Source organism: Trichechus manatus, unplaced genomic scaffold (assembly GCF_000243295.1).
Source record: "Trichechus manatus latirostris isolate Lorelei unplaced genomic scaffold, TriManLat1.0 scaffold00069, whole genome shotgun sequence".
Lineage (NCBI taxonomy): Eukaryota > Metazoa > Chordata > Mammalia > Sirenia > Trichechidae > Trichechus > Trichechus manatus.
In genome coordinates this window covers 6,317,467-6,345,407 of record NW_004444005.1, presented here as the reverse complement: position 1 = coordinate 6,345,407, position 27,941 = coordinate 6,317,467, and the positions used below count along the sequence as shown (strand labels likewise).

At 55.6% G+C, this 27,941-nt stretch overlaps 1 protein-coding gene across 1 annotated transcript in view; it reads left to right on the top strand.

Moving 5' to 3' along the window:
* The first annotated feature begins 5,196 nt into the window (after positions 1-5,196).
* Positions 5,197-27,941, top strand: part of SHISAL1 (shisa like 1) — a 60,878-nt gene continuing 38,133 nt past the window's right edge. The window contains exons 1-3 of the mRNA XM_004379998.1: positions 5,197-5,263; positions 10,975-11,188; positions 25,774-26,091. Of these exons, the coding sequence (XP_004380055.1) occupies positions 5,197-5,263; positions 10,975-11,188; positions 25,774-26,091 (599 nt within the window). The remainder of the gene's footprint in view (positions 5,264-10,974; positions 11,189-25,773; positions 26,092-27,941) is intronic.

Genomic DNA, 27,941 nt, shown 5'->3' with positions numbered 1-27,941 from the left:
AGAGGTGTGGACACCCTCTCAGCCCCGGCTCCTGCTGGCTGCTGGGTGGGCCTCCGCAGACATCACCTGGAGTGGGTCCCAGTGGTACCCGATGGCATGATCCATGCTCCTTCTCCTGCTGTCCCCGAGCCCAGGCCCCCTCCGAAGACTCCATCACAGTGACAGAGGGGCTGGTGCAATGGCTGTGCCTCGCGGCCCTCCGTGCGCAAGCAGCCTCGAGGCCGGCTTTCTCAAAGAAGCCGGACAAGGATCGCGTCAGCTGGGTGACGGTGGTGGTTTCCAAAGCAACTTTCCGACCCAGCCGGGAATGGAGGGTTGGCTTCGAAGCTCTGCTATCTCAATTATTAGACGTGGAATTTGTATGCAAACAGCTTTCCATGGACGCACGTGGGATTTTTCTCTCCACTGTAGATCCAGCCTTCCGTGCTGGACCCTGGGCTGCCTCGGGGGGTTTGGAGCCAGGGGCTGGAGTGGAGGGCCAGGGGTGCCAGCACCCAGAGAGGCAGCCGGGGCCCAGGGAGGGCACCTCCTCTGAGGGTGCCTGTCCTCACCAGCCGCCCACCCTCAGGGCAGCTAAGTTTCATCCACCCGTGGTGGCTGTACCCATGCTTAGTACCCAGAGTCAGGCCAGTGCCTTTCCCCCAAGGATCCGGAGTTCTGGGGCTGGGATTGCAGAGCTGACGCATCAGCAAGCAGAAGGCTCCGCCCAGGAGCCCAGAGGGAACTAAACCGCTGGCCTTTGCTCAGGCCACTCCCCTTCCCCCTTCCGGGAGTTCCCTTCCTCCACCCAAGTCCCAGCACTCAGGCCCACCCCTCCAAGCCCTCAGCCCCCTGCCCCTCCCCGTGTGATGCTTCAGGGGGAAGGAGACCTCTCCCTCCAGCTTATCCACATCTGGTAACCACTTCCCCACTTCCTGCCCTGTCACACCAGGGATGGCTGACCGTTGTCTGTGCAATGGGCGACCTTGAGGGCTCTGGACACCCCATGTGGCATCTCTGTTTGGTTATGTCATCTCCAGACACGCTTTTGTTCCCCTCGCTTCTGTCTTCCTGTCTCCAGCCAGAGACCCACCAGGGCTGGTCAGAGCCGGGCTGTCCCAGGGGTGGTGTGCTCCTGGCCTGGCACGTGGCCAAGCTTTGCCTGATCCCCCCGCAGCTCGTGGGCTGGTCACCCTGAGGCCCACTGTTGAAAGCACGCTCGTCGAGGCCACACACTGGTGGGTCTGAGTAGGGCCCTGCCAGGGGTGCCTGCCCAGGAGCCCTCTGACCGCAGGAGCCAGGGCCTCACTGACAGGCCCGCGGGGGCAGCTCTGGGTTAAGTCTCCGTAATGGTGACTCTGGAGTGTCGTCCACCAGCTGCCACACTGGGCAGGGGGGCGGGGAGCCACTCCCCTGGACGCTTTTCCTTGTGACGGTTGGTCCCCCCTTCCTGTCCTGCACCACCCATCAGCCGGGCACGGGCAGGTCTCCCGGGGGGCTGCCGTCACCGCTGAGGACGTGGCTCGGGGCAGAGGCCAGTGTGTTTTTATTCTGTCCCGGGGCGTGCATGTCTTCTTGCCATCACCCCCCAAATCCTACCCCTAAGACAGGGCAGAGGGGGACACTGAGGCCCTGTGTGGGGGAGGCTGGCTCAAGGCCACAGGGCGGCTGCAGCAGAGCTGGGGCCAGGCCTCAGGATGAGACCTGCCCTGGACTTCCTTTGCTTATTGGTCTTGCTGGGGTGACCACCAGGGCGGCCACAGGGCCGGGATTCAATTCCCTTAGTGCCCCAGGCCCCAGCACACAGATGCTGGCCGCTGAGGAGTGGACAGTGGTCTGGAACGGGAATGGAGGCCTCAGGTCCAGCCCACCTCCTGGCTCCTGGGCTCCCTCCTCATCTGCCTTCTCCCCAACCCATCCATACCCTGTTCCGTAAAACCTGTGCCCTCGTGGGTCTCTGCCCCTCAGGGCTCCCGAGCCCAGGAGTGTGGGCTTATTTGGGGAGCCCAACTGCGATTTCCCAGGGCAGGCCTCGGCCTCCTGCCGCCTTGCCCCCCAGACACCCCCAGTGTCCAGCACAGTGAGGGGCTCCCCAGAGCAGCTCAGATAAGGCCCACTGTAGCCCAGTGAGTAGGGCCTCGGCCAGGGGAGGCACCGTCATGATAGGCTGGTCGGGGGACCCAGAGCTGCCCGGGCTGGGAGCCTGACAACCTTCTGGAATTCTGTCCAGCAGACGGGGCTGTGGCTTCAATAGACATTGACCCAGACCTGGGGGAGGGCATGGCTGGGCCATGGAGACCCAGTAGACCCTCACCCCCAAGCGGTGCCCTGGCTGGAGAGAGTGCTGGGCGTGGGTTAGGTGTGGCATGGCAGGTACCCCTGCTGGAGCAAGGACCCACGAATCCCAAACCAAGTGTGGGCCTCACCTGGGCCTCTAAGATCGTGGCTGTTTCAACTCCCTGAGAGATGCCCCAGGGTCAAGGCTGGTGTCTGGCTGCCTGGGACTCAAACCCAGGCAGTGGGACTCCAGAGGCCTCACTCAGTGACCCTGGTCCCTTGTTGGCCATCCCTGGCCCAGGGCCCTCATGGCCTGGTGGGGGTCATGGGGGCGAATCATATAAGTGGGGCTGGTGGGTGTGATCGCCCAGCCCCCCGTGAGGGCAGGGACTCGTGCGAGCCCCTCTGTGTCCGTAGGGCCCAGCCCAGGCCCCCCTAGAGTGGGGTCAACAAGTGAGTGTTAGCAGAGGCCGAATAAGCAAATTAACACATTGATGAAAGATGAGTCAGTGTGATGGGCCCTAGTGGGCTTTCTCCTGCTGAGAGATGCAAGGTGGGCTTCCCAGAGGAGGTGACATGGGAGCAGCTTCTAAGGTGGTGGGATTTGGACGTGCAGGAAAGCGGGGAGGTGCCCCAGGGGCAGAGGCCGCGTGGAGGGATGATGCAGGGCAGGCTCAGGGAGCCCCGAGTGGACCTGTTCGGCTCCATCATCCAGCTTGGGGTGGGAGCCAGCGTGGACGCGAGCAGTGGCCTTGGCTGGCACAGGTTGGTGACCTCTCCCTCCACCTCAAGCCCCTCAATGCACCTAGCTGGGGAATCGGGGATTCAGGTGGCTGCGTCGGTGGGCAGCGATGCTCTGCAGACCCCAGTGCATTGCTGTACTCTGCGTCCTCAGATGCTGGGCTAGGAGCAGCAGGGGCTGACCCTGGAGTGGGATGGGGAGGCAGTGCTTGGGCGTGGGATCCGAGAGTGTACGTTAATGACGGTCTTGGGCATTGCGGCTGAAAGTGTGGCTCCGCGTGGGTATCAGTCACGGGCGCTTCCTCATTTATCCCTCAGAACAGTGTGGGTTGCTAGGACCATTATTCCCATTCACAGACGGAGAAACTGAGGCCCAGAGAGGTTACATGTGAAGGGTTTGCCTTCCCTGGTGGTGACACCATTGTCGTCATAGCTGTCCTTTGTAGATCAGATCACAGGGTGTTCTCACCCACCTCACCTCTGCAATGTTAGCGTACCCAGTTTACAGATGGGGACACTGAGGCACAAGGAGCTCCAGAGCCCACGCCCCCCAGCAGGCTGCATGCTGCCTGCCCCCCTCCCTCTGCCACCCAATTGTGGGGAGTGGGAGCAGCAGGAGGGAGGGCTGGCGTGGGCAGAGATAGACCCCCTCATTCGTTCAACAAACCTCCCGGCTCTGGGAGCTGAGCCCCGGCTATAAAAATCGACCAGAAGGTCCGGACCCTCAGTGAGCCTCGACTTCCCTGTCTGCAGAATGGGGCCACAAGCGAGTCATCCCCAAGGACCCGCCACCCCTACCCTGCAGGGTTGATCCTTAGGTTTCTGCAGCGAAAAATTCTTTCCTAAGCATTTTCAAATCCTTTAATCTCAGTTCATCCTCCTAGGAGGGCCCTGAGGGAGGCCCAGGAGGAGCCCAGGATCAGTGCAGTTAAGCGGCTCTCAGCCCGCTGGGGCAGAGCCAGGCAGGTGGGGGCCGCACTGGCACCACTGACGTCACCACAGGAATGCCGTAATGTTATCGTTAGGTGCCGTCCAGTCGGCGCCGACTCATAGCAACCCCATTATAACAGAAGAAACATTGCCTGGTCCCGTGCCATCCTCACAGTAGTAGGTATGTCTGAGCCCGTTGTGGCAGCCACCGTGTCAATCCAATGACGATAATGAGGCCTGGCGTTTCGTGGCATTCACCTCACACCGTCCCTTCCTTGTTCTGGCTCATTAAGCTCCCCAAGGAGCTGTTGGTGCCCTGTGATGCCCAGGCTACAGGTGAGGACTTGGGCCAGGGCGGGCGGGCTTGAACTCGGCATGTCTGGCCTTAAATTGTGCCCTCCCTCCCGATCCAGTGTCTCCACCTTCACGTTCCTTGTATGGCTGTCCTCTGTCGCTCCCCCCTCTGCATCCCCTGTGGGCCTAAGTTCTCCATGGAACACTCCTCCTGTCCTCAGCACACTGGGCTCCTTGCTGTCCTGCCCCATGGCCTTTGCACCTGCTGCGCCCTCATTCTGGGCCACACGGCTCCTCCCTCCCTTCTCAAATGTCACCTTCCACCTCCACAGAGAGGCCCTCCAGACGCTCCTGTCTAAAGCTGTTCCCACATCCCACCCTCTGCGACCCTACCGCTTGCTTTATTTACCTTCAAGCATTTATAAAGCCTTCTGTATGGGGGTGTGTGTGTGTCTGTGTGTCTTGTTAGCTTCCTCACTAGGCCGTAGGCATCACAAGGGCAGGGCTGTCCCTCCCATTCAGCTCATGGCTGTGTTCCAAATGCCCAGAAAAGTGGGGGGCTCCATGCATACTTGTGGGGGGTTAAAGGAAGTCCTGTTAGCAGTAGGCAGGGACCCCAGGGATGGAGGAGTCAGGACAGGGCCCCTTGTTGAGTTCCCCACCTGCTCACCGGGCATCCCCACCCCTGGCCCTGCCCGCCAGCATCAGGTTGCCGCTGATTCTTGCCATCCGAGCCTGCGTCCTCTGATTCAGTCTCACCTTCTGCACAAAGAAAAGGAGGCGACTGGGTCGCCTGGGGGGTGAGGTCACTCATTCCAGAAAGGAAATTGGTTGGCGGCGTTTCCATCATCCTGAGCCCCTGCTCCACACGTTCGAGCCCCCGCCTGCTGTCCCTCTGCCCTGCAGGGAGCCGGCCGACACCCACCTCCCACCCTCGTCTGCAGCAGCCCCCGGCGGATCAATGCCAGCCGAAGGATGACCAGTTGTGGCCGGCAGTCCCTCAACGTGCTCGCCGTCCTCTTCTCATTGCTGTTTTCTGCAGGTCAGTCCTGCCGCTCAGGGTGCCGCCGGGACGGGGCCGGGGGGTCAGTGCCAGCCCATCCGGGGTTCTGGGTGCTGAAAAGCGGGGGCCTTCGTGCCCCGTCCCACAGGCGCCCCCTGTGACCAGCCCAGATTTGCTGCTGTTCTGTGAGGCCCTACCGTGTGTCTTGCTGGCCACGGGGGGTCCGCTGGGAGAAGCCCTCAGCCCCCGCTTTCTCCTTTCCTCCTGCAAGTCACAGCCAGGCACTGTCAGTCATCCCCATTCCATAGACGGGCAAACCGAGGCTGGGAGAAGCCCTCGGCACCCATTCTCTCCTCTCCTCCTGCAAGTCACAGCCAGGCACTATCAGTCATCCCCATCCTAGAGACTGGCAAACTGAGGCTGGGAGAGGGGAACTGACCTGCCTGAGACAACACAGCAAGTGGAGGGGCTGGGATTTGAACTCAGGCCAGCGTGAGGCTGCAGCCCAACCTCCTGGCCTCCTAGGCAGTCCTCGTGGTCCCAGCCTGGGGCCCAGACGTGCACCCACACTCCTGGTTACAAAGACTTGAGCCGGCCCGCCAGAGAAGCCAGGTCCCCGGCAAGGGGACCCAACATGGCCCAGCGGTTCTGCCCACAGACATTGACCCTCATGCCCTCAGCACCTAGAGGGGAAGGAGCTCAATAAACAGGGAATCCCCGGGCTTGGCTTTGGCTGTGCTGCTGCCCTTGAGCCCTGCCCAGCTCCCTCATGGGCCTGCGGCCAGGCTCCAGTGAAGGGACAAAGACCTGAAACCACCAGACAGGTGTCAACGACTCTGCCAGAGCCTGGGGGCCTGAGGGGGCACTGAGAGACAGAGAATGAGCGAGAGCGCCTTTCGGGCCATAGCTGAGTGTCCGTGGGTAGAGCTGAGTGTCCCTGGGCAGAGCTGAGTGTCCCTGGGCAGAGCTGAGTGTCCGTGGGCAGAGCTGGGTGTCCCTGGGCAGAGCTGAGTGTCCATGGGTAGACCTGAGTGTCCCTGGGCAGAGCTGAGTGTCCGTGGGCAGAGCTGAGTGTCCCTGGGTAGAGCTGAGTGTCCCTGGGCGGACCTGAGTGTCCGTGGGTAGAGCTGAGTGTCTGTGGGTAGAGCTGAGTGTTCCTGGGCAGAGCTGAGTGTCCGTGGGCAGAAATGAGTGTCCCTGGGCAGAGCTGAGTGTCCCTGAGCAGAGCTGAGTGTCCCTGGGCAGAGCTGAGTGTCCCTGAGCAGAGCTGAGTGTCCCTGGGCAGAGCTGGGTGTCCGTGGGTAGAGCTGAGTGTCTGTGGGCAGAGCTGAGTGTCCATGGGCGGAGCTGAGTGTCCCTGGGTAGAGCTGAGTGTCCGTGGGCAGAGCTGAGTGTCCCTGGGTAGAGCTGAGTGTCCGTGGGCGGAGCTGAGTGTCCCTGGGCAGAGCTGAGTGTCCGTGGGTAGAGCTGAGTGTCCGTGGGCGGAGCTGAGTGTCCGTGGGTAGAGCTGAGTGTCCCTGGGCAGAGCTGAGTGTCCCTGGGCAGAGCTGAGTGTCCGTGGGTAGAGCTGAGTGTCCCTGGGCGGACCTGAGTGTCCATGGGTAGAGCTGAGTGTCCCTGGGCAGAGCTGGGTGTCCGTGAGCAGAGCTGAGTGTCTGTGGGCAGAGCTGAGTGTCCGTGGGTGGAGCTGAGTGTCCCTAGGCGGAGCTGAGTGTCCGTGGGCAGAGCTGAGTGTCCCTGGGCAGAGCTGAGTGTCCGTGGGTAGAGCTGAGTGTCCCTGGGCAGAGCTGAGTGTCCCTGGGCAGAGCTGAGTGTCCCTGGGCGGACCTGAGTGTCCATGGGTAGAGCTGAGTGTCCCTGGGCAGAGCTGGGTGTCCGTGAGCAGAGCTGAGTGTCTGTGGGCAGAGCTGAGTGTCCATGGGCAGAGCTGAGTGTCCCTGGGCGGAGCTGAGTGTCTGTGGGCAGAGCTGAGTCTCCCTGGGCGGAGCTGAGTGTCTGTGGGCAGAGCCGGCTGGGCCGTGCTGGGTTGCCTTTGATGGGGCCTGGCTTCTCTGGTCAGCCAGCTCTAGTTTGGGGGAGCCGAAGGGCTCACTTTATGCCCGTTTTTGTAACTAGGGGTGTGGACGCACGTCTGGGCCCCAGGCTGGGGTCACGAGGACGGCATAGGAGGTCGGGAGGTCAGGCTCCAGCCTCATGCTGGCCTGGGTTCAAATCGCAGCCCCTCCACTCGCTGTGTCGTCTCAGGCAGGTCAGCTCTCCTTGCTGCCCCCACCCCGGGGGAAGAAACCACTCACCTTAGGTACAAATGAGGAAACTGAGGCTCAGAGGAAGACAGCGACCTGCCCAAAGCCACACGGGTGGCCAGTGGAGGGGCCCAGATTGGAGCCCAGGAGTCAGGGCTGAGTCCTCCAGACAGTGCTGTGTCCATGGGCCTCTCTCAGACCCCGAGGGTCTGGGACAAGGTGGATGGCCTCCTCCTTGGTGTCCCCTGTCTGTGGGCTGGTTTCCTGGTGACCTAGAACCCACTGGCCTCCCAGGGGAGCGTCCATCTGCCCAAGTCCCGCCGGCAGTCTCGGACAGCAGTGCGGCTCTGCCACCCCACACCCACAGGGGAGGCCCTTTGCCGTCCACCCTCCTTTGTCTAACACAGTGCTGCTTGGAGTTCCCAACAACCTGGGGCCACTGGACTTCTGTCAGTAAGCGGGGGCAGGGCACGGAGAGACTACCATGCATCCTGAACCCCTGGTCAGAGCCAGGTGCTGTCCCAGTCACCCCCATTCTGCAGACAGGGAAGCTGAGGCATGGGAGGGGAACTGATCTGCCTGACACAAGGCAGCAAGTCCCAGCTGCTGTGCCGCTCCCAGCCTAGCGCTTCTTCTGCTTGGTATGTGCTTCCGGGGAGTAGCCACGGCCTCGTCATCTTTGCCAAAAGGCCAGAGCGAGTGATGGCGACACCCCAGTGGTGGCCAGGGGAGCCGTGCCCAGTGCTGGAAGGACCTGTCCATCTCCCCTGCCCTCGCCTGGCCTCCACAGGCCCCATGTCTGCAGACCTCATGGCCCAGCAAAGGCCCCTGTCTCCTCCCCGAGGCCCCTTCCGCAGTCCCTTCCCTCCTGAGTCCTGGATAGCTTCTCAGTTCCTGTCTCAAGGCCTGAGCTGCTTCTGGCAACAGGGTGTTCCTGCCCACACCCAGCGCCCACAACTAAGTGGGAGCAGACCCTGCCCAGCTGGGGGACCCCATTACCCGCCTACTCTGCCCTCACTTCCAGCCCCCACACCCAGTACCCACAGCTGAGCGGGAGCAGACTCACACCCGGCTGGGGGTCCCCAGTGCCTGCCTGCTCTGCCCTCACCTCCAGCCCCCAGCCCCCATGTCTCCAGCAGTGGGAGCAGACTCACACCCGGCTGGGGGTCCCCATCACCTACCTTCCTCTGCCCTCACCTCCAGCCCCCACACCCAGTGCCCACAGCTGAGCGGGAGCAGACTCACACCCGGCTGGGGGTCCCCAGTGCCTGCCTGCTCTGCCCTCACCTCCAGCCCGCAGTCCCCGTGTCTCCAGCAGTGAGTCTCAGACAGGCATGCCAGGATCACCTGGGGGGCTTGCTATGGCACAGATTGCAGGTCCCACCCTGAGTTTCTGATCCAGAAGTTCTACTGAGGGCCCGAGAAACGGCATTTCTAACAAGTTCCCGGGAGATGCTGATGCGGGGGCAGGTCAGAGAGCCTCAGTTTACTCCTCTGTACAATGGGACTGGAGTCCCCGGGTGAGGCAAACGGTTAAGTGCTCACCTACCAGCCGAGAGCTTGATGATGAGAACCCACCCAGAGGCGCCTGGGTAAACAGGCCTGGTGATCGGCTTCTGAAAGGTCATGGCCGTGACAATGCTGAGGAGCAGTCTATCTGCCCACATGGGATGGCCAGGGGTCAGAGCTGACTCCAGGACAACTACAACAATGGGAATAAATGAGATAGTGCTTCGGCCTGGCACGCACATCATACCCCGAGTCCCCATCAAGGGGGTCCCCCGTTCTCCAAGGGCGGGGGAACTGGAGAGCTCCCCCGACTCCTAGAAACCTGTGACCTGTCTCCGACAGTGGCCATGTCCCTCTCCATGGAAGAGGGTGCTGTATTTGAGGGGTGCCGAATACCCCAAGGGCCGCCTGAGCCACTGCCCACCTGCCCAGCCCTGCTGGGCCTCCCCTCCGGCAGCCCCCAACAGGCTGTCTGGAAGCTGCGTGGGCTGCAGACGAATCACCTCTCGGTAGAGACAGCTTTCGACAAGCCAGAGGAGCTTTTGCAAACCCAGTGCCTTTGTGGTTGGAGAAATGTATTCAGCCGGCGAAGCCCCTTTTCAGCAGTACAAATTAGATACAGCATCCCTTTTATGAAGATACTAATTAAGCCAGCGAGAGTGGCTCCGGGTTTTTTCCATTGTTGCATTGCTCGGGCTTTCGCGCCTGTTTACCACCATCAGCACGCCGGGTAAATACCGCCCGGGGCTGGAAGACACCGCCCTGGCTCAACGGCCCCAGGTGAACAGGGGGTGGGGAAGGAGGTCCAAGCCAGGGCAGCTCTGTCAGGGTCCAGGGGTGAGGTGCGGGTGGCCGAGGCAGGCCCTTGGGAACCCCCAGATCTATGGCACTGGTTTAGTAGAAATGAGGTGCACAGGGCACGCTGCTTTGTCCATAGGGAAATCTGGTTCATGAACCCATACCGCCTACCTCCAGGCCAGTTTGGGGTTGTCAGCGGGTCCACCCCCAGTCCATGCAGTAAACCAGTAACCAGCTGCCATCGAGTGGACTCCAACTCATGGTGATCCCATATGTGTCAGAGTAGAACGCTGCTCCATAGGGTTTTCAATGGTTGATTTTTCAGAAGGAGATCACCAGGCCTTTCTTCTGAGGCACCTCTGGGTGGACTCAAACCTCTGACCTTTCATTTAGCAGCTGAGTGCTTTACCTGTTTGCACCACCCAGGGTGCAAACTGTATTTGACCACACAGTAACAAAGGTTTTTTTTAAGAAGAGCCCTGGTGGCGCAATGGTCACGTGCTCAGCTGCAGTTCAAACCTACCCAGCAGCTTTCTGGGAGAAAGACCTGGTGATCTGCTCCTTTAAAGATAGAGCCTAGAAAACCCTATAGGGCAGTTCTGCTCTGTCACATGGGGTCACCATGAGTTGGAATCGACTCGACGGCACCCAACCACAACAGTGACCAAGAAGTTGAGTGTCCTGAACTTGGGATTCAGAAAGGCCTGGGTTTGAATCTGGCTCCAGCACCGCTTGCCAGCTGTGTGGCCTTAGGCAAGTCCTTTAAGCCTCTGAGCCTCAGTTTCTCCAACTGCAAAAAGTGTCATCCCAGACCTGGCTGCTCGGCTGGCTGTGCAGTCTAAATGAGCTAAAACCTGTGAAGCAACCTAGCTCCTAGTAGGTGCTCAGTCGATGCTGGTTTCCTGATGGAGGGCCTGCTGTGTGCCAAGCTGCTGGGAGGGGACCCACGGGAGGCTAAGACGCCGCCCTGCCCCCAGGAAGCCCCCATGTAATTAGGGCTGCCATCAAGCGAGGGGCCCAGAGGAGGGGTCTCCAGAGCGGTAAGCCTCAAACTGGGTCATGGGGAGACAGGCTTCCCAGGAGGGAAGAGGCGAAAGGCCCTGGGACAGGCCAGCCCCCCAGGCCTCTCCCCTTGACACTCGTTACTGATGAGGGTTCTGGGACAGCGGGCCCCACCAAGCTGGTGACTCTGTCTTACAGTCTTGTCCGCTCATTTCCGGGTCTGTGAGCCCTACACCGACCACAAAGGCCGCTACCATTTCGGCTTCCACTGCCCCCGGCTCTCCGACAACAAAACCTTCATCCTCTGCTGTCACCATAACAACACGGTCTTCAAATACTGCTGCAACGAGACGGAGTTCCAGGCAGTGATGCAGGCGAACCTCACAGCTGGCTCCGAGGGTTACATGCACAAGTAAGTACCACAGCCCCCACTAAAATCCCACAAAATCCCCTCGCTGCAAGGATGGGAGGGCCTGGAAGGAGCCTAGGAAAAACCTCCAGGTGACCAGGGTATCTGGCCTGTTCTGCCCACTGAGCTTTAGCCTTCGCATCTGAGAAATGGGCACATAATACCTACCTCCCAGGGCTTCAGCAGAAGTTGAATGAGGTCAAGTAGATGGAGAGCTTTCAGGCAGGCACCGAGGTGCTTGGGCCTGGAAGCCACAGGGCCCAAATTCCTTTCTTTATCCGTTATTCATTCAACAAGTATTCATTGACACAATTGCCCCAGCAACGAATCCTTTTCAGCCTCCCTCTTAAGGTGATTTGAACACAGTGAGAGCAGGGCCCTGATGGAGGGGACCACCAGGGTGAGGGGTGGTGGGTGAGGGAGCACAGAGGAGGGACACCTAGCTCAGCCCGTGGATTTAGACAAGGTTTGCTGGAGGTTAGGAGGAGGATGGAGAAGAGGAGAGTTTGTCAGCAGAGAGCCGGCGGACTGTGCTAAGTAAACGGGGCCGAAACAGCATTCGTTTCTCTTATTATGAATGAAGCTGTGTTGCTATGAGTCAGAATCAACTCAACCTCAGTGGGTTTGGTTTTTGGTTTTGAGCATCTTTTCACATGTTTGAGGGCCATTTGCATTTCTTTTACTATGAGCTAGCTGCTTATAGCCTTTGCCATTTTTCTACTGAATTTCTGGTCTTTTTCTTATTTATTTACAGGGACTCTTTATATATGAAAGAAATACGATGAGTTACAAATATTTTCACAGTGTGTCTTCGAAGTTATGATGATTTTTCTCATGCTTACTTTTTTAATTGTTGTGCAGTCAAATTTTTTCCCTCTGGGTTTTGCATCATATGGAGAAAAGCTTTCCCTGCTCTGAGACTGTCAAAAAAAATAAAACTTACATTGTCTTCTACTTCTTTTATGTTTTCATTTTTTTTCCTTTAAATCTTTGATCTATCAGAAATTTATTTTGATATAAGTTTTGAGGTAGGAATCCAACTTGATTTTGTTTTCACCCAAATGGGTAGCCAGGTGGGGCCCTGGTGGTGTAGTGGTTAATAGCTCAGGCTGCTAATCAAAAGGTTGGCCGTTCAAATCCACCAACTGCTCCTTGGAAACCCTATGGGGCAGTTCTACTCTGTCCTATAGGGTCGCTATGAGTCGGAACAGGTTTGGTTTGATTTTTGGTTTGGATAGCCAGTTGTCCCAACACTTTCATTGACTTGTCCGTCTTTTCTCCCCTTTTGTGAAAGGCAAATTTATCATATACTGTGACATACCAAAGATGAGTATTGGGGCTGACTGGAGGTTTTCTCCTGGGTTTTTCATTGATCAACTTTCAGATAGTACTTCATTGTGTTAACTGCTGTGGGCTTTTAATATGTTTTAATATATATTTGATCTGTTCCCCCTGGCTCTTTTGTCAGATAAACTTTAGAATTAGTGCTGTCTAACTCCCTACCGTCACCAAAAAAAATCCAGTTAGTCTTTTTTACTGAGGTTGTGTCGAATTTATTAATTAATTTAAGGAGAACTGACCTTCCATGAACATGATATTCAAGAACGTGATGTGTCTATTTGTTCAATTTTTTTTCATCGCATTTAGATTTTATACATATCTTTGACATTCATTTCTATGTATTTCTTTTTGTGTAACTATTATAAATAGGGTCTTTTTTCCCACTCTATCTTCTGACTATTGTTTTGATGGTAAAAGCTAATGATTTCTATATATTAATTTTATACTCGGCCCCTTTACTGAAATTGCTTATCTATGGGGTGCGTTTTCAGTTGACTTTCTTAGGCTTCCGATGGCATCGTCTGCAAACAATGATAACTGTACCTCCTCCTTTCCACTTTTGGCGCCTTCCCTCTCGTCTCATCCAGTCACATTGGCTGGTGTCTCTAAAACATTCATTCAAATTATCGGGCATTCTTGTCTTCTTCCTGACTTAATGGGGATGCTTCAGATGTTTTCTCAGTAAGCTTCAGGCTGATTCTTGAGTTGAAATAGATGTGTTTTTTTAATCTTCAGAAAAAATCCATTGGAAAAGAGTGTTTGTTGAGTGACAGAGGGATGAGCGAAACTACTGGGATGTGGTAGGGTAGGTAGGGTAGTGTGTGAGCCCCGATCTCTCTGTCTGATGTTGGGGCTTAGTACTTTACCACCGTGCTGTGCTCACTGGGGCAGGAGGGAGGGTGCTGCGTCTTCCCTTGGGTCAGCAGGAGACGCAACACCCTAAGGACGACCATCCAAATCTCCCCTCCTCCCACCTAGGCCAACTCCCCAGCCCTCCTTCCTCAAATGCACCAGAGCTTCCCCTGAATATCTTTCCATCTGCTCAGGTCTTAGAATAATTCTATGTGTGAAGTCGTTTAGCAAGCCCTGCCCATCACCTCTGGGCTGGAATCAGGGCTGGAATTTGACCCAAGCCTTTTATAAGGCCAAGGACTGATTTCCTGCGGGAGAAGGGCGGTGCCGGGGCTGCAGTTGGGACCTCGAAATGTTATAAGTACCAAATGAAAGCCAGGCCAAGGCTTGGCAAAACTGCCAGACTTCTACAAGGCTCTGGCAACCCGTGCCTGGGATCCTCACTTTGAAGCCCACGGGTTCTATAATCTGCACATTACACGCGATTTCTCCACCATTTCAGCACACTGGGCCCTGGTTACTGACGATGAATAATTGCATTTGGCTCCAAAATAAAGGCCTTCCCCTGGGAGGAATGGCACTGTTGCAGATCGGAAGTTTAAGTTTATAGTCTTTAGAAAGTGGTTCTGGAGCACTTGAAGTGGGCCAGGCTCTGTGCCCAGCACCTTGTCCTCACCTGTCGCTGAATTCACCTGCAGCCCTTTGGAAGATGAGGCAGGAGAGGTTGTGTGACTTATCTGATCCATGAAGCAGGTAGGGGGTGGAGCCAAGAGCCAACCCAGGTAGTCTGGAAGTCGCTTTAGTAAGCCTGGGGCCCGCCAGTGGAGGTGAATCAGAGCAGGGAGGGTCCCCAGAGCGCCACTGACATTTGGGACTGGACAAATCTTTGTCTTGGGGGTCTGCCCTCTGCACTGCAGGGTTTGAGCAGCACCCCTGACGTCTACCCACCAGATGCCAGTAGCACACGTCCCCAGTTACGACAACCAAAAATGTCCCCAAACCAAAACCGAAACCAAACCCGGTGCTGTTGAGTCAATTCCGACTCACAGCGACCCTATAGGACAGAGCAGAACTGCTCCAAAGGGACTCCCAGGAGCGGCTGGTGGATTCTAACTGCTGTTGTTTTGGTTAGCAGCCAAGCTCTGAACCAGCGCACCCCAAATGTGCCCTGGTGGTGGGGGAATCACACCTGGTTGAGACCCATAGTCTAGAGAATCCTCTTGTTATCCCCCGCTCCTCCCCTTTCCATAGACAGGGGCACAGAGGCTCAGAGAGCGCCCCTCACGCAGGCAGGGAGTCCAGCCCCAGTCCCCCGCCCCAGCCCTGCCCCCACGCAGGCCTTTGCTGTTACACATGCTCCTGGGTCTCTGCTAACCAAAAGGTCGGCAGTTCGAATCCACCAGCCGCTCGTTGGAAACTATGCCGCAGTTCTACCCTGTCCTATAGGGTCGCTATGAGTTGGAATCAACTCAATGGCAATGAGGTTTTTTATTTTTTTATTTTTTTTTGGTTTTTGGTTTTTGGGTCTCACAGAGGGAGACCATGTGCCTGACTTTTGTGCATTTCAAATGTTTTTAAGAAGGAGGCTGCACAGGCCAGACGAAGTAGCAGCTACTGGCCGGGCTCACTGTGGTCAGCGGGTGATGTGCAAGGGAGCCACGGGGGTGGAGGGGAGGGCAGGGCCTGGGAGGCAGGGCCTCTTAGGCTGGGGGGCGGTGCTTGGACTTTCTCCTGAGGGCAGCAGGGCCCCCAAGGGCTCTAGGCCGAGAGAACCTGGTTGGGTCTGAGCTGCATGGGTGGTGCATGGAAAGAGGCGCACACATCACCGAGATGACCACCAGTCCAGCAGCTGGGACCCAGGCTGCCCCGCCTTCTCAGCTGCCAGGGCTCTGGGACCCCGAGGAGAAGGGAGCCAGGGAGCTGGACCAGGGCCTGGCTTCCAGGTGGGCCCAGCGGCAGAGGGGTCAACTGATGAGCCCAGGGCAGTGCAAAGTGGGGACTCGAGTGTAGGGGGTGACGCTCAGGAGCTGTGCCTGGGACAGGTCATTGAATGGAATGGGACAGGGCCCGAGAGGGGTGAGGAAGGTTGTAAAGTGGCTCCAGGTGTGTGAGGGGAGCCGGGTAGAGTCCACCAGGTTCTGGATAATTCCTCTATGACTGCCCTGCCCTTTGGGGGTTCTGACCCCACAATAATCCCAGGCCTCTCTGGGGAAGACACCTATGGTGTCTCCGTAATCCTCACGGTGACTCTGAGGAAGCCAGGAGGCCGCGGCGCGGACTGCCACACCTGCCTGAGGCCACAGGGTGGAAAGGGCTAGAGGCAAGGCCTGAGGGGCCTGTAGCCTTTGCCTGGCCAACGGGCTCTGCATCCAGGAAGCCAGGCGTCCCCTGATGCTGGGGATGGTGGACGTTCCCGTAACCCTGGCAGGTGAGTGCCCGCCAGCTCCCATCCACATGGGCCAGGTCAGCTTTCTCTGATGTACGGGGCCAGTTAGCAGCCGAGGCAGCCTGTGCCCACTCCTTCGCCCACCCTGCCTTTGGGGCCGTCTCCCTTCCGAGCCCGTGAATCAGTCGGGAGGCGGAGCCAGTGACAGGGAAAAGGAGAGCGTTCCTGATGACTTATTTATTGGTGTTTTTCCGGAGGAACAGAATGGTTTGTTTTGCTTCTGGCTGCCTGGCAGAAAGGCAGAAAGGCACCTCCAGAGGAAGCCACCTCACCGAGTCCACCAGCCCGCGAGAGGCCCACTTCCAGCCACACGGGAAGGCTGCTGGGGACAGGGCTGGGCAGACAGGCCTTGCGGTTTTAGGACAAGTATACTGCACGCTCTCCCATGCCAGGGCTTGGGCAGAGCCCAAGAAACAGCCTCACCAACCTGGGTCTGTGAACTAGTCCTGGGAGTGTGTGTACAGGGCACAGGGTGGGAGGGGCATGCAGAGGGGGCAGGGAATGTCTTTATGGAGTTGCTGGGACTGGAGCAGAGTCGTCAGCAATGCATCGGCCTTCCTCCCCAGGCAGATGGGCCTCAGGGGTGGAGGGTGAGAAAGGAATATTGTTGAGTAATACCGAGTCGATTTTCTACTCCTAGTGACCCCATGTGACAGAGAAGAACTGCCCCATTGGGTTTTCAAGGCTGTCATCTTTATGGGAGCAGATCGCCAGGTCTTTTCTGGAGCGGAGTTGTAGGGTAGATTCGAACTGCCAACTTTTCGGTTAGCAGCTGAGCACTTAACCGTTGCACCACCAGGGATCCCATAATAAAACAGATGTACCAGAAGAAAATAATCAATAGGTTATAATCAGTATGCGAGAATATAATGTAGGTTTTAAGAATACGGGCTCTTCATGACAAGAAGCAGAGGAAAGGGTAAAAGAATAGAATAAATACCACAGTATTTTATTTGTAACTATAGTGTTCTGCTAAATGGCGTTGTCTTAGGCATCCAGTGCTGCCATAACAGAAACACCACAAGTGGCTGGTTTTAACGAAGAGAAGTTTATTTCCTCATAGTCAAAGTAGGCTAAAAGTCCAAATCCAGGGCGTCAGCTCCAGCGGAAGGCTTTTTCTCTCTGTCGGCCTTCTTCTCTTCGGTGTTCCCCTGGAGTAGGAGCTTGTCTGCGCAGGGACCCCAGTCCAAAGGACGCGCTCTGCTCCCAGCACTGCTTTCTTGATGGTATGAGGTCCCCCGTCTCTCTGCTCACTTCTGTCTTTTATATCTCAAGAGATTGCCTCAGGACACAATCCAATCTTGTAGATCCAGTCCTGCCTCACTAACAACTGCCACCCATCCTCCCTCATTAATATCATAGAGGCAGGATTTACAACATACAGGGAAATCACACAGTACCAGGAATCAGGGCCCAGCCAAACTGATACACACATCTTTGGGGGACATAATTCAAGCCATGACTGGCGTATATTAGATGTAGTTCTAGTTTACACAGAAGAAGCCTTTAAGATATTGGAAAATCTATTCCCAGAATGTTACAACAACAACAAACAAACAAAAGTCCCAACATTCAGAATAAGACCCTCATGCTCTAAATATTAAATGAATTGCAAAGTAGAGACCCAGGTAAGAACCAGCCTTTCTCCAGCAATACAGAAATGATTTCGGATGGAAGTTCAAATTGTTACTCACTCTCTAGAGGGCAGTTTGGTAATTTATCAAATCCTTAATGGTTTTTCCAGAAAAAAAATAAAAAGAAGTTACCGAATATTCTTGTTCACCTTCCAACCCCATCAAGTCCTGGAAGGCATAAAACTTTAAACAGCACCATCATTGTGAGGACTGAAGAGGTTCTAGAAGCCATTACGTTTCCTAATCTGAATACATTCCATTGAGCCCAGGAAAGGGAAACCTATTAATCATTCATGAGCATTTATTGTGGCACAGTGGTTAAGCGCTCGGCTCAGTTGCTAACCGAAAGGTTGGTGGTTCGAACCCAACAGCTGCTCCTCGAGAGAAGGATGTAGCATAGCAGTCAGCTTCCATAAAGATTGTTGTTGTTAGGTGCTGTTGAGTTGGTTCTGACTCATAGCAAGCCGTGTACAACAGAACGAAACACTGTCCAGTCCTGTGCCATCCTCATAATCCTTGTTATGCTTGAGCCCACTGTTGCGGCCACTGTGTCAATCCATCTCATTGAAGGTCCTCCTCTTTTTCGCTGACCCTCTGCTTTGCCAAGCATGATGTCCTTCTCCAGGGGCTGGTCTCTCCTGATAACATGTTCAAACTACGTGAGATGAAGTCTCACCACCCTCACTTCTAAGGAACATTCTGACTGTACTTCTTCCAAGACAGATTTGTTTGGCAATCCACAGTATATTCAATATTCTTCGCCAACACCTTAATTGAAAGATGTCAGTTATTATTCGGTCTTCCTTATTCACTGTCCAGCTTTCGCATGCATATAAGGCGATTGAAAATACCATGGCATGGTGTAAAAATGGCATGGTGGCAGCATCTGACCTCCTCTAACTTCACAAGGGGGATAGAGAATCAAGATCGACAACCCAAGGCTGATTCCTATGAGGCGGAGGTCAGACATGCCTCTACCCTCCAACCTTTTTACCAGTTCTGACACCAACTGTCCCTCCCACGGACTCTACTTCTCTGCTGGGTTCGATAATTTGTTGCAATGGCCACACAGAGCTCACAGACAATACTCATGATTATGGGGTTTATTAGGGAAGTAACAGCATACAGTTCAGGTTCAGGAACACTCAGGATACAGTTCTTTGATCAAGACAGCCTCTTCCCAGCTGTGCCTGCAGGCAGGCCTCTCTCTAGCCCCCGGCCTCTGCCCTGCACAGGCAAGTGTTACAAAGCTCTTTTACTCCGCTGATAAGTGCCCAGAGGCACCCTACTCGGCCTCGCCCTGAAGGAGCTCAGCTCTCTCACGCGGTGGGTCCATGAGCCTAGCTCTACCTAGTGCCCAGAGGCACCTTACTCTGCCAGCAAGCCTCCTGCCCAAAGGTACTCAGCTTTCTTGCTCTTTGGGCCAGGAAGCCCACTGTGCCATCTTCTGCCGGTCTCCAGCCTCTGTTGCCACCGTTTCTCTGCTGCTGCTTCTTGCCATCTTCGGAGTTACAACTCCCTCTCGGTCTCCTGGTTCCAGGACCTTCTCAGCACAGAGATCCCAGGTCCAAAGGACGCACTCCACTCCTGGCTCTTCTTTCTTGGTGGTGGTGAGATCCTCCCTTTCTGCCTCTAGGATGGCTCATTTTAAGCCAGCGGGATGGCAAAACTGACCAGTTCTTCATTTGGGTTCTATATACCTCATTGGTATGGTCCTATCCCCACAATGGTGCCATGCACCTTATTTACATTATTAGCAAGCTATCCAGCTCCTTGGTGGGCCACAAGCACCTCATTTGCATATTCCCACCCAGTCATTTGGTGGGAGTTACAAAAACTATGGCTAGAAGGGCCATATTAAGTAATTCACTGCGCTGCACTTGGGTCAGGTGCATCTTAGTCCTCAAAGTGACATCTTTGCTTTTAATATTTTAAAAAGGTCTTTTGCAGCAGATTTGGCCAATGCAATACGTCATTTGATTTCTTGACTGCTGCTTCCACGGACGTTGATTATGAATCCAAGTAAACTGAAATCCTTGACAACTTCAGTCTTTTCTGTGTTTATCATGATGTTGCTTATTGGTCCAGTTGTGAGGATTTTTGTTTTCTTTATGTTGAGGTGTAATCCATACTGAAGGCTGTGGTCTTTGATCTTCGTCAGTAAGTGCTTCAAGTCCTCTTCACTTTCAGCAAGCAAGGTTGTGTCATCTGCATATCGCAGGTTGTTAATGAGTCTTCCTCCAATCCTGATGCCGCGTTTTTCTCCATAAAGGTTACAGCCTTGGAAGCCCCCTGGGTCAGTTCTACTCTGTTCTATAGGGTTGCTGTGAGTCAGAGTCGACTCAACAGCAACGGGTTTGGTTTCGTTCGGTTCATCAGTCACCTCAGTCTCAGATGTGCTGCAGTAAAGAGCACGCACCAAGTCTCTGTGGCTTGGAGCACAAAGGCTTGTTTTTGGCTCACACCACATGTCCTTCACAGTCATCTTTGGCTGTACACATGTGGGCCATCCTGTGACCCAGCAGTCCCCACCCGGGACTCTTGAAAAAGAGGAGGGTGAAACCACACGGTAGCCTTAAGCTTCTATTCACATCCCATCGTCCAGCACGTGTCACGTGGTCAAGCCTGCTATCAGCGAGGCCGGGAGAGACGCACGGACAGAGAGACTCTGGGCCTAGATCTATCACGCCTTCATCACACTAGCCCACATCCACTTGGTCCTTTCTTTTTCCAGGCCCTCGTGATGCCTCATGAATCCTCACAGTTATACCTTGAAGTAGGGAGTGTTGTTATGCCCATTTTACAGGTGAGGAAACTGAGGCTCATTTCCCCCAACATCACAGAAAGAGTATTTTGCAGAGCTGGGATCTGAGTTTACGCAGCCCTGACTTCTTACCCCCAATATACTGTTGGTGGAGTTAGCTGCTGTCCAACTCATGACGACTCCATGTGTTACAGAGTAGAACTGCCCCCATAGGGTTTTTTTGGCTGTAATCTTTGTGGAAGCAGATGGCCAGGCCTTTCTTTTGTAGTGCAGCTGGATGGGTTCTCACCTTTAGGTTAGTAGCTGAGAGCAGCTCTGACTTCTCGAGGCGACACCTTAACGGCCAGGTGCATCTGCCTTGCCTCACAGACCCTGCAGGCCTCTCCCGTTAGGGAGTGGGGGGCCTCATTTCTCCCATTTTGCAGATGAGGTCTGCAAGAGGCCGTTGGCCACCACCAGCCCTGGCCTGGCCTGAGCCTTGCAGCTGATACTTCCTTCTGACACAATGGTCTTGGGAACCCGCCTCCTCCACCCTCTAATGTGGCTGCTGAGTGGGGCGGTGACAGGGGACTTCCGTCTCGATGGCCCAGGTGCAACTGCTGTCCTGTGATGTATCTGCCTTGTTCCCCGGGAAGATTGTCAGTAAGATTCTTCCATCAGAGAAGCTTTGTTTATTGCTTGGGAAACACCAAAAGAACTTGAACCAGTAAATATTCCAAAGTATGCTGAAACATGGTTCTCGTGGCTTTGGCTGGCTTCACAATGCCTTCTATTTTATCTTCTGCCGTTTACAAAACACACACACACACACACACACACACACACACACACACGCCCTGCCTTGCTGCATCTGGACGGAATTAATTTCCAGATCACATTTCTAAATCAAATAATAATTTGAAAAAAAAAATCAAAATCCTCCCAGCTGGCCAAGCATGGGGAGGTGGGCATGGAAGGCAGGAGAGCCACCTGGGGCAGATGTCCAGGGCCCGGGCTTCCTAGTGGCCGTCATCTCGAGGGTGGGCTCCTGTGGGGTGATATGGGAGTTGCTGAAGGTGTCTCCTCACGCTGGCACATCCCTCAAGGATGAGCTAAGAGAGCAGTGGGGATCACATGACCACCCCCCATGTGCTGGTTGGGGTGAGGTGCAGACCCCAGCAGTGCCAATGACACAGTGACATGCTGGAGACTGAGGGGCAGTGACCTGAGCCAGGGCTCAGTTTCTGGTAGAGGGTGAGCTAGGATACCGAGCAGATGCGGGAGCCCCTCTTCTCAGCACTGGTCCTAGACTTGACCTTGGAATTCCCCCAAGATTCACCGGGCTCTGAGGCCAGATGGGCCGGATCCAAATCCAGCTATGCCACGTATCAACTGTGTAGCCTTTGGCAAGTGACCTTGCCCTCTGTGCCTCATTTCCTCATCTGTAAAATGGGAATACACCAAACCCATTGCTGTCAAGTCAATTCTGACTCAGCGACCCTGTAGGACGGAGTAGAACTGGGGCATAGAGCTTCCAAGGCTGTAAATCTTTACAGAAGCAGACTGCCACATCTTTCTCCCGTGGAGCTGCAGGTGGGTTCAAACTGCCAACCTTTCAGTTAGCAGCTAAAAAAAAAAAAGTTGCCGTCTAGTCAATTCTAACTTATATCAACCCCATGAATGTCAGAGTAGAACTGTGCTCCATAGGGTTTTCATGGCCGTGACCTTTTGGAAGCAGATTGCCAGGCCTTTCTTCCAAGATGCCTCTGGGTGGGTTCAACCCTCCAGACTTTATGTTAGTAGGCAAGCACTTAACCATTTGCTCCAGCAGGGACTCCAGCTCCTAAGTCGTGATTTATTGCAAGGATTCTGAAAACACAAGGTAACAGCATGTTGTAATTGCTAGTATTACTGTTAATTTTAGTTAATAGTCATGTGGAATATAAAATCTCATTAAGAAGTTATTAATATCAAGGCTACCAGTATCGCCAGCTCATAATAAGCTCTCAATAGATGTCAGCTTTAGTGACATTATTAGCAGCCCTGTGCCGAATCCTGGGCTCACAAAGACAAGCTGGACCCAACCTTGCCCTCAGATGCTCCCAATCTCCAGGGACAGACAATTCTAGCAAACAGTGTGTTCTGGGAAACCCAGTGGCTTTATGAGCCCAGAGGAGGGCAAGGCATCAGGGAAGGCTTCCTAGCGGAGGTGATAACTGAGCTAGCTGGGGGCTAGCTGGCTGTACAGGAGGCAGGGAGGGAGTTCCAGGCAGAGGAGCAGCACTTACAAAGGCCTGGAGGCTGAGAGCCATTGAGTTGGAGGCAGCTATCCCCCCTCCACCCCTGAAGTCCTGGGTGGTCATGCCCAAGGCAGTGTTGTGCAGTGGTTAAGGATATTTGCGCTGGAACTGACTGCTGGGTTTAAATCCTGTCTCTGCCACCTAATGGCTGTGAGATCTTAGAGAAGTCTCCTCATGCCTCAGAACCTCAGTTTCTCCATCTGTGAAACGGGAATGATGATAATACTATTTCAGTGGTTGCTGGGGGGTTAAATAGGTTACCACGTGTAAAGCATTTAAAGCAATGGGCATCCGCTGCCGCTTCTGGTATCATCATCATCATTATTCCTCGGTCCCAGGCCCCACTCCAGCTGGCTTCTTGGTCCTTCTCAGCAAGACAGCATCTGCAAACAGCTGCCTCCGCCTCCCACTCAGCCCTCTCCTGCCTTCAGCCCCCACGGCTGCTGCCGTGGGAACCATGAGGAAAAGCCTGGAGCTGTGGGGGCTCCAGGGGAGGGTGCAGAGAGGGTGCTGGGTCCCTTAGTATCTAGTACTGCTGTAACAGAAATACCACACGTGGGTGGCTTTAACAAACAGGAATTTATTTACTCACAGTTTAGGAGGCTAGAAATCCAAATTTAGGGCACTGGCTCTAGGGAAAGGCTTTCTCTCTCTGACGGCTCTGGAGGAAGGTCCTTGTCTCTGAGCTTCTGCCCCCAGGCCATCTTGTGGCTTGGCATCTCTCTTCTGCTATCTCTGCTGTTTGCTTGTTTAATCTCTTTTATATGTCAAGAGGTTGACTCAAGATACACCTTACACTCGTCTTATTAACATAACAAAGACACCCATTCCCAGATAGGATTATAACCACAGGCATAGAGGTTAGGATTTACAACAGTTATTTTGTGGGGACATAACTCAATCCACAACACTGGGGGAAGCAGGAGGGCCAGGGAGGGGGCGGGACCCCTTCCTCCGTTGGCGGACGTCTGCCTCAGCACTCCTGCTCCAGCACACAGGCAGGGCCTGCCACCTCTGTTCCCTGGCAGGTATCCACCTCCAAATGCCTCCAGGCTAAGCCAGCAGCCCCATCAAACAAGGCAACTCAGGGGAAGAGGCCTGGCTGTCAGTCATTCACACCTTAGTATGAACAAGCCCATGAGAATGCAGGCTTCCTGGAGGTGGCTGTAGAGTCTGTTGCCCCTGGGAGGTGGGGCCACAGGAGGAGCAAGGGGGTGTGGAGTTGCTGGGTGCTCACTCCCCAGGTAGGCACTAAGCCTGAGTACCTGCCCTGTGCCCAGCTCCCAGCTAACTGCTCGGGACACGCAGAGGCCTCCCCCTTGAAGGGCCCCAGGCAGTCAAGCTGAGTCTGCAGGCCGAGAAGAGCTTTGCCAGGCAAAGGCAGGGATAGTGTTCTGGGCGAGGGGACATGCAAGCAGAGCATGTGGGCTCACTGTCAGGCCTGGACACCCAGCTCAGCCCTGTTCCAGCCTGGCCGTTGGCTGAGGAGCCGGGGCAGGGGGGCGGGGTAGGGGAGCAGGGCCCAGTCCCTGCAGAGGCCAAGGCTGGGACCAGGGAAACCAGGCCCAGAGGAGCCAGAGCCTGGAAACGCGGGGCTGGGAGGGGCCTCATGGTCATCTCATCCAGCCCAGAGAGGCGCAGGCGTCCTCCCAGGCCACACAGCAGAGCAGAGGAGGAAGAAGAGGGACCAGGCCCAGGTCTCCCGACTCCTGGCCGGGGCTCGCTGCCCTCTTCAGACGGAGGGACCTGCTGTACGGACCCAGGAGGATGGAGGGGCCCATCTAGGCGAGAGCTGAGTGGTCCCCCCCGGGGGGGTGGGGCAGCGTGCTGGCCTAGACACAGGCTGTTTCTCAAGGCCAGGAGGGCCTCCTTGCCACCCGCCAGCTCACACCCACCCGCCAGCTCACACCCACCCAAGCAGATGCCCGCAGTAGGGAGCAGATAGGGACAGATGTTTAGTGATTAACAGATCAGCGCCTTTAAATGGCACAGACCCTGGAGCACTGTGGAGAGAGCCACAGCCCAGCTGCAGTGGCAAGGCTGGGAAACCCCCGCCCTGGGCGCCTGGGTGTGACTCCAGCCTTGTGGGGGAGAAGCATACCCCCAGACCTTCCGCCCTAGGTGACAGGTGCTGAGGGACACTCAGGGCTGAGGGCCATAGCAGGGGCCTCACCCAGCTGTGTGGGAAGGGCAGGGTGTCTGGAAGGCTTCCTGGAGGAGGCAGTCTCCTACAGAGGCTGAGTGGAGTTAGCAGAGGAAGAGGGTAGGGAAACGGCATGCCCTGTGCACAGGCCTAGTGGGGGAGCGAGCGGGGCTGACCAAGGAGTTACGTTTGCAGCTTAAAACCGCCAAAGGCTCAGTCCGTTGTCACTTCAGCCTTGAGAGTGGCCTTCAGTGGCAGCACTGGAGACACAAATCAGGGTGAATGGAGAAGGCACATGAGGTGGAGCCCTAAGCACTGGCCGTGCACAGTCTGGCCGTGCTGGGTGAAGGGGACCCCTGGGGGCAGAGTGGAGGGGAGGGGAGAGTAAGGAAGGCAGGTGGCTGGTGGGACAGAGGGTACCAGCAACTGCTGGGGTGGGGCTGTGGAGGGGTACAGGCTTCTGAGAGAGAAATGGAGAGGTCTGGAAGGGAGCTGGCTTGGGGCAGGGGGCAGCAGCAAAGTTCCATGCTGCACATGGGGGTGGTGGGTGGCCCAGCATGGGTGATACGGGGCAAGGGGCTGACAGCTCCGGCACTCAGGTAGGTGCGGCCTAAGACAGCAGGCCTCCTGTTGGAGGGCATCACCCCAGGCCCAGTGAAATGGGGATGCACAGGGAGAGGGGAGGATGGAGCCACTGTCTCCCAGGTGGCGGGAACCACAGGGTGGGCGAGCAGAGGGCACCCATGGGAGACAGCTGGCAGGTCCAGAAGCAGCCCCTATGTGTGGGGGTGAAAGTGGGGGCAGAACCCCAGGGCCCAGCTGAGAATTCCTTCCAAGCACTGAACAGTGTGGAGCCCGCTGCTATCCCAGCCCGAGGTCTTGGGGTCCTGTGGGAGATGCTGAGGCCAGCCAGGGCAGATGGATTCCGGGGATCTGGAAGGGAGCAGATCAGGCAGGCGGAGGAGGTGGAGGGTGGGAGTGAGGGGGGGGCAGCCAGGATGCAGCCAGGAGGGTCCCCAAAACAGCCCCCCGTGCCGTGTGCTCTCATCAGCCGCATTGATGAACTCAGCCCACCAGGCTGCTCGCCTGCTCAGTCTCTCTCTCTCTCTCTCTCTCCGTATCTCTCCAGCAATTACACCGCCCTGTTGGGAGTGTGGATCTATGGCTTTTTCGTGTTGATGCTGCTGGTCCTGGATCTTTTGTATTACTCGGCAATGAACTACGACATCTGCAAGGTTTACCTGGCACGGTGGGGTATCCATGGACGCTGGATGAAACAGGACCCCCGGCGGTGGGGGAACCCCGCTAGGGCGCCTCGGCCAGGGCAGCCAGCCACGCAGCCCCAGCCTCCCCCGGGCGCCCTACCGCAGGCCCCCCAGGCTGTGCACACGTTGCAGGGAGATGGCCACAGCCCGCCGCTGATGACCTTCCAGAGCTCGTCCGCCTGGTGAGTGGTTGCTGCCAAGGCCCAAGCCGCTTTGGGCGACTCATCTTGGGTGAGCTTGGAAAATACTGGCTCATTACTGCTGCTGTTTGTCCGGCTGGTTACCTGATGGTTTGCTTCTCTCATGGTTTGTCAGGAAGGATTTTAAAGCTGCCCAGGGAAACAACGTGTGCATGGACAGGAAGCCAAAGTGAGAGGTGGCGTCAGAGCTTAGACGCAAAGCTTGCAAGTTCATTGCACTTAGGGTCTGGTGTGAGAATTACTGTCTTTAAACATTATATGGAGTTGTGAGTTCTCTGGCTGCCAAGGCAAAAAGAGAAATTAGATAGCTTTCCAGATTTTTATGGTCTGATCAAAGGGAACAAATCAGTCTGTTGGAGGTGGGGGAGAAGATTTTTTTCTAGCATTAGACTAAAAAGTAAGCGTATTACTGGGTCCTTCCATGTATGTACATTGAGTCACACGAGGAGGATTTGGAGTGACTCAGGCAGGCCACTCAGTGATGGCTCAGGAGAAGGGAAGAAAGCTGGGGGTTGGCCTCGTGGGGTGGCTGCCCCAGCAGAGCCCCATTACCCTGCCCAAGGGGTGTATTCAGACCCAGCTTTCTCTATTGCCACTCCCATTTCTACTCAGTCCCAGGCTGGTGGGCGGGGCGTGACTGACCTGGGAGGCTCTGGAGGGGCAGGAACAGGGAGCTCTGTGAGGCTGGCCAGCACCAAGGACAGGGACCTGCCACCCACTGTGGGGACAGGGAGCTGGCAGGGGCCAGGCTGAGTGCAGATGCCCAGGTCGAGAGGTAGGGGTGAGCTGGAAGTTTTGTGTGAGGGCTGAGCTGCAGCCATGGGCACGCGGGTGTCCAGACACTCCTTCCCAGTACGTGAGGATACTGAGCTCAGGCTCCAGATCTACCCCAGAGCCCACTGCCAGCGGGACGCAGAGTTGACAGCAGGGATCCCACTGGGTCTGAGTCTGAGCTTTGCTGGCAGCCCCCAGCTCGAGTCCCCGCCTTGTCAACTTGCCAGCTTGTGACTTTGGGTCAGTTACTTCACCCACCTTAACTGTTCTTTCCTACGAAGGTGTTCAGGGTGAGAATGCCTCCCCACCTGTTGGCCTAAGAGTCTATTAAATGCCTGGCACACAGTAGGTGCTCAGCTAGCCTTTACATCTTCCTCGCTGGAAGTGCAGCCAAGCTAATGATCATTTAAGTAGTGACCTTTTCAATAATGAATGATGTAAATAATGAATAAAATACACTCAAATCAGCGTGTGCTTATTGACTGGGTAATTGCCCCATCTGTCATGCAGAAGACGCAGCCGTGACAAATGCTGGCTGAGCGGCTCATGGGGCAGGCCCTGTGCTGCACCCACGCTGTGGAGGTGATAGGTGGAAGAGAGGCCTGAGCACCCCCAGAGGAGTCCACAGAGCGGGCAGGGAGGCACAAACGCACAGGAAGCTGCTGCCGACGAGGAAGTGTCCGTGGGCCGGCACCAACAGCAGGGTTTCCTGGGCTGTTGGTTTAAATGAAGATCCCTGTGGCTCAGGCAGACCCCACTGCCCGGGATCTCTGCGGGTGATGCTGTGGCCACTGCAGTTTGAGAACCACTGGAAAAGTCGTGATGAGTGGCCGTGGTTTTTTGATAGCTAAGAATCGACAATTTAAATAATGGTTCTCTCTCTCTTCACCCTGTCTCATTCTGTCTCTGTCTATCTCTCTGTCTCTGTCTCTCTGTCTTTCTCTCTGTCTCTCTCTTCCCTTTCTCTCTGTCTCCATCTTTTTCTCTGTCTCTGTGTCTCCTTAAGTCTCTGTCCCTCTCTGTCTCTTTCTCTCTGTCTCTCCCTTCCCTTTCTCTCT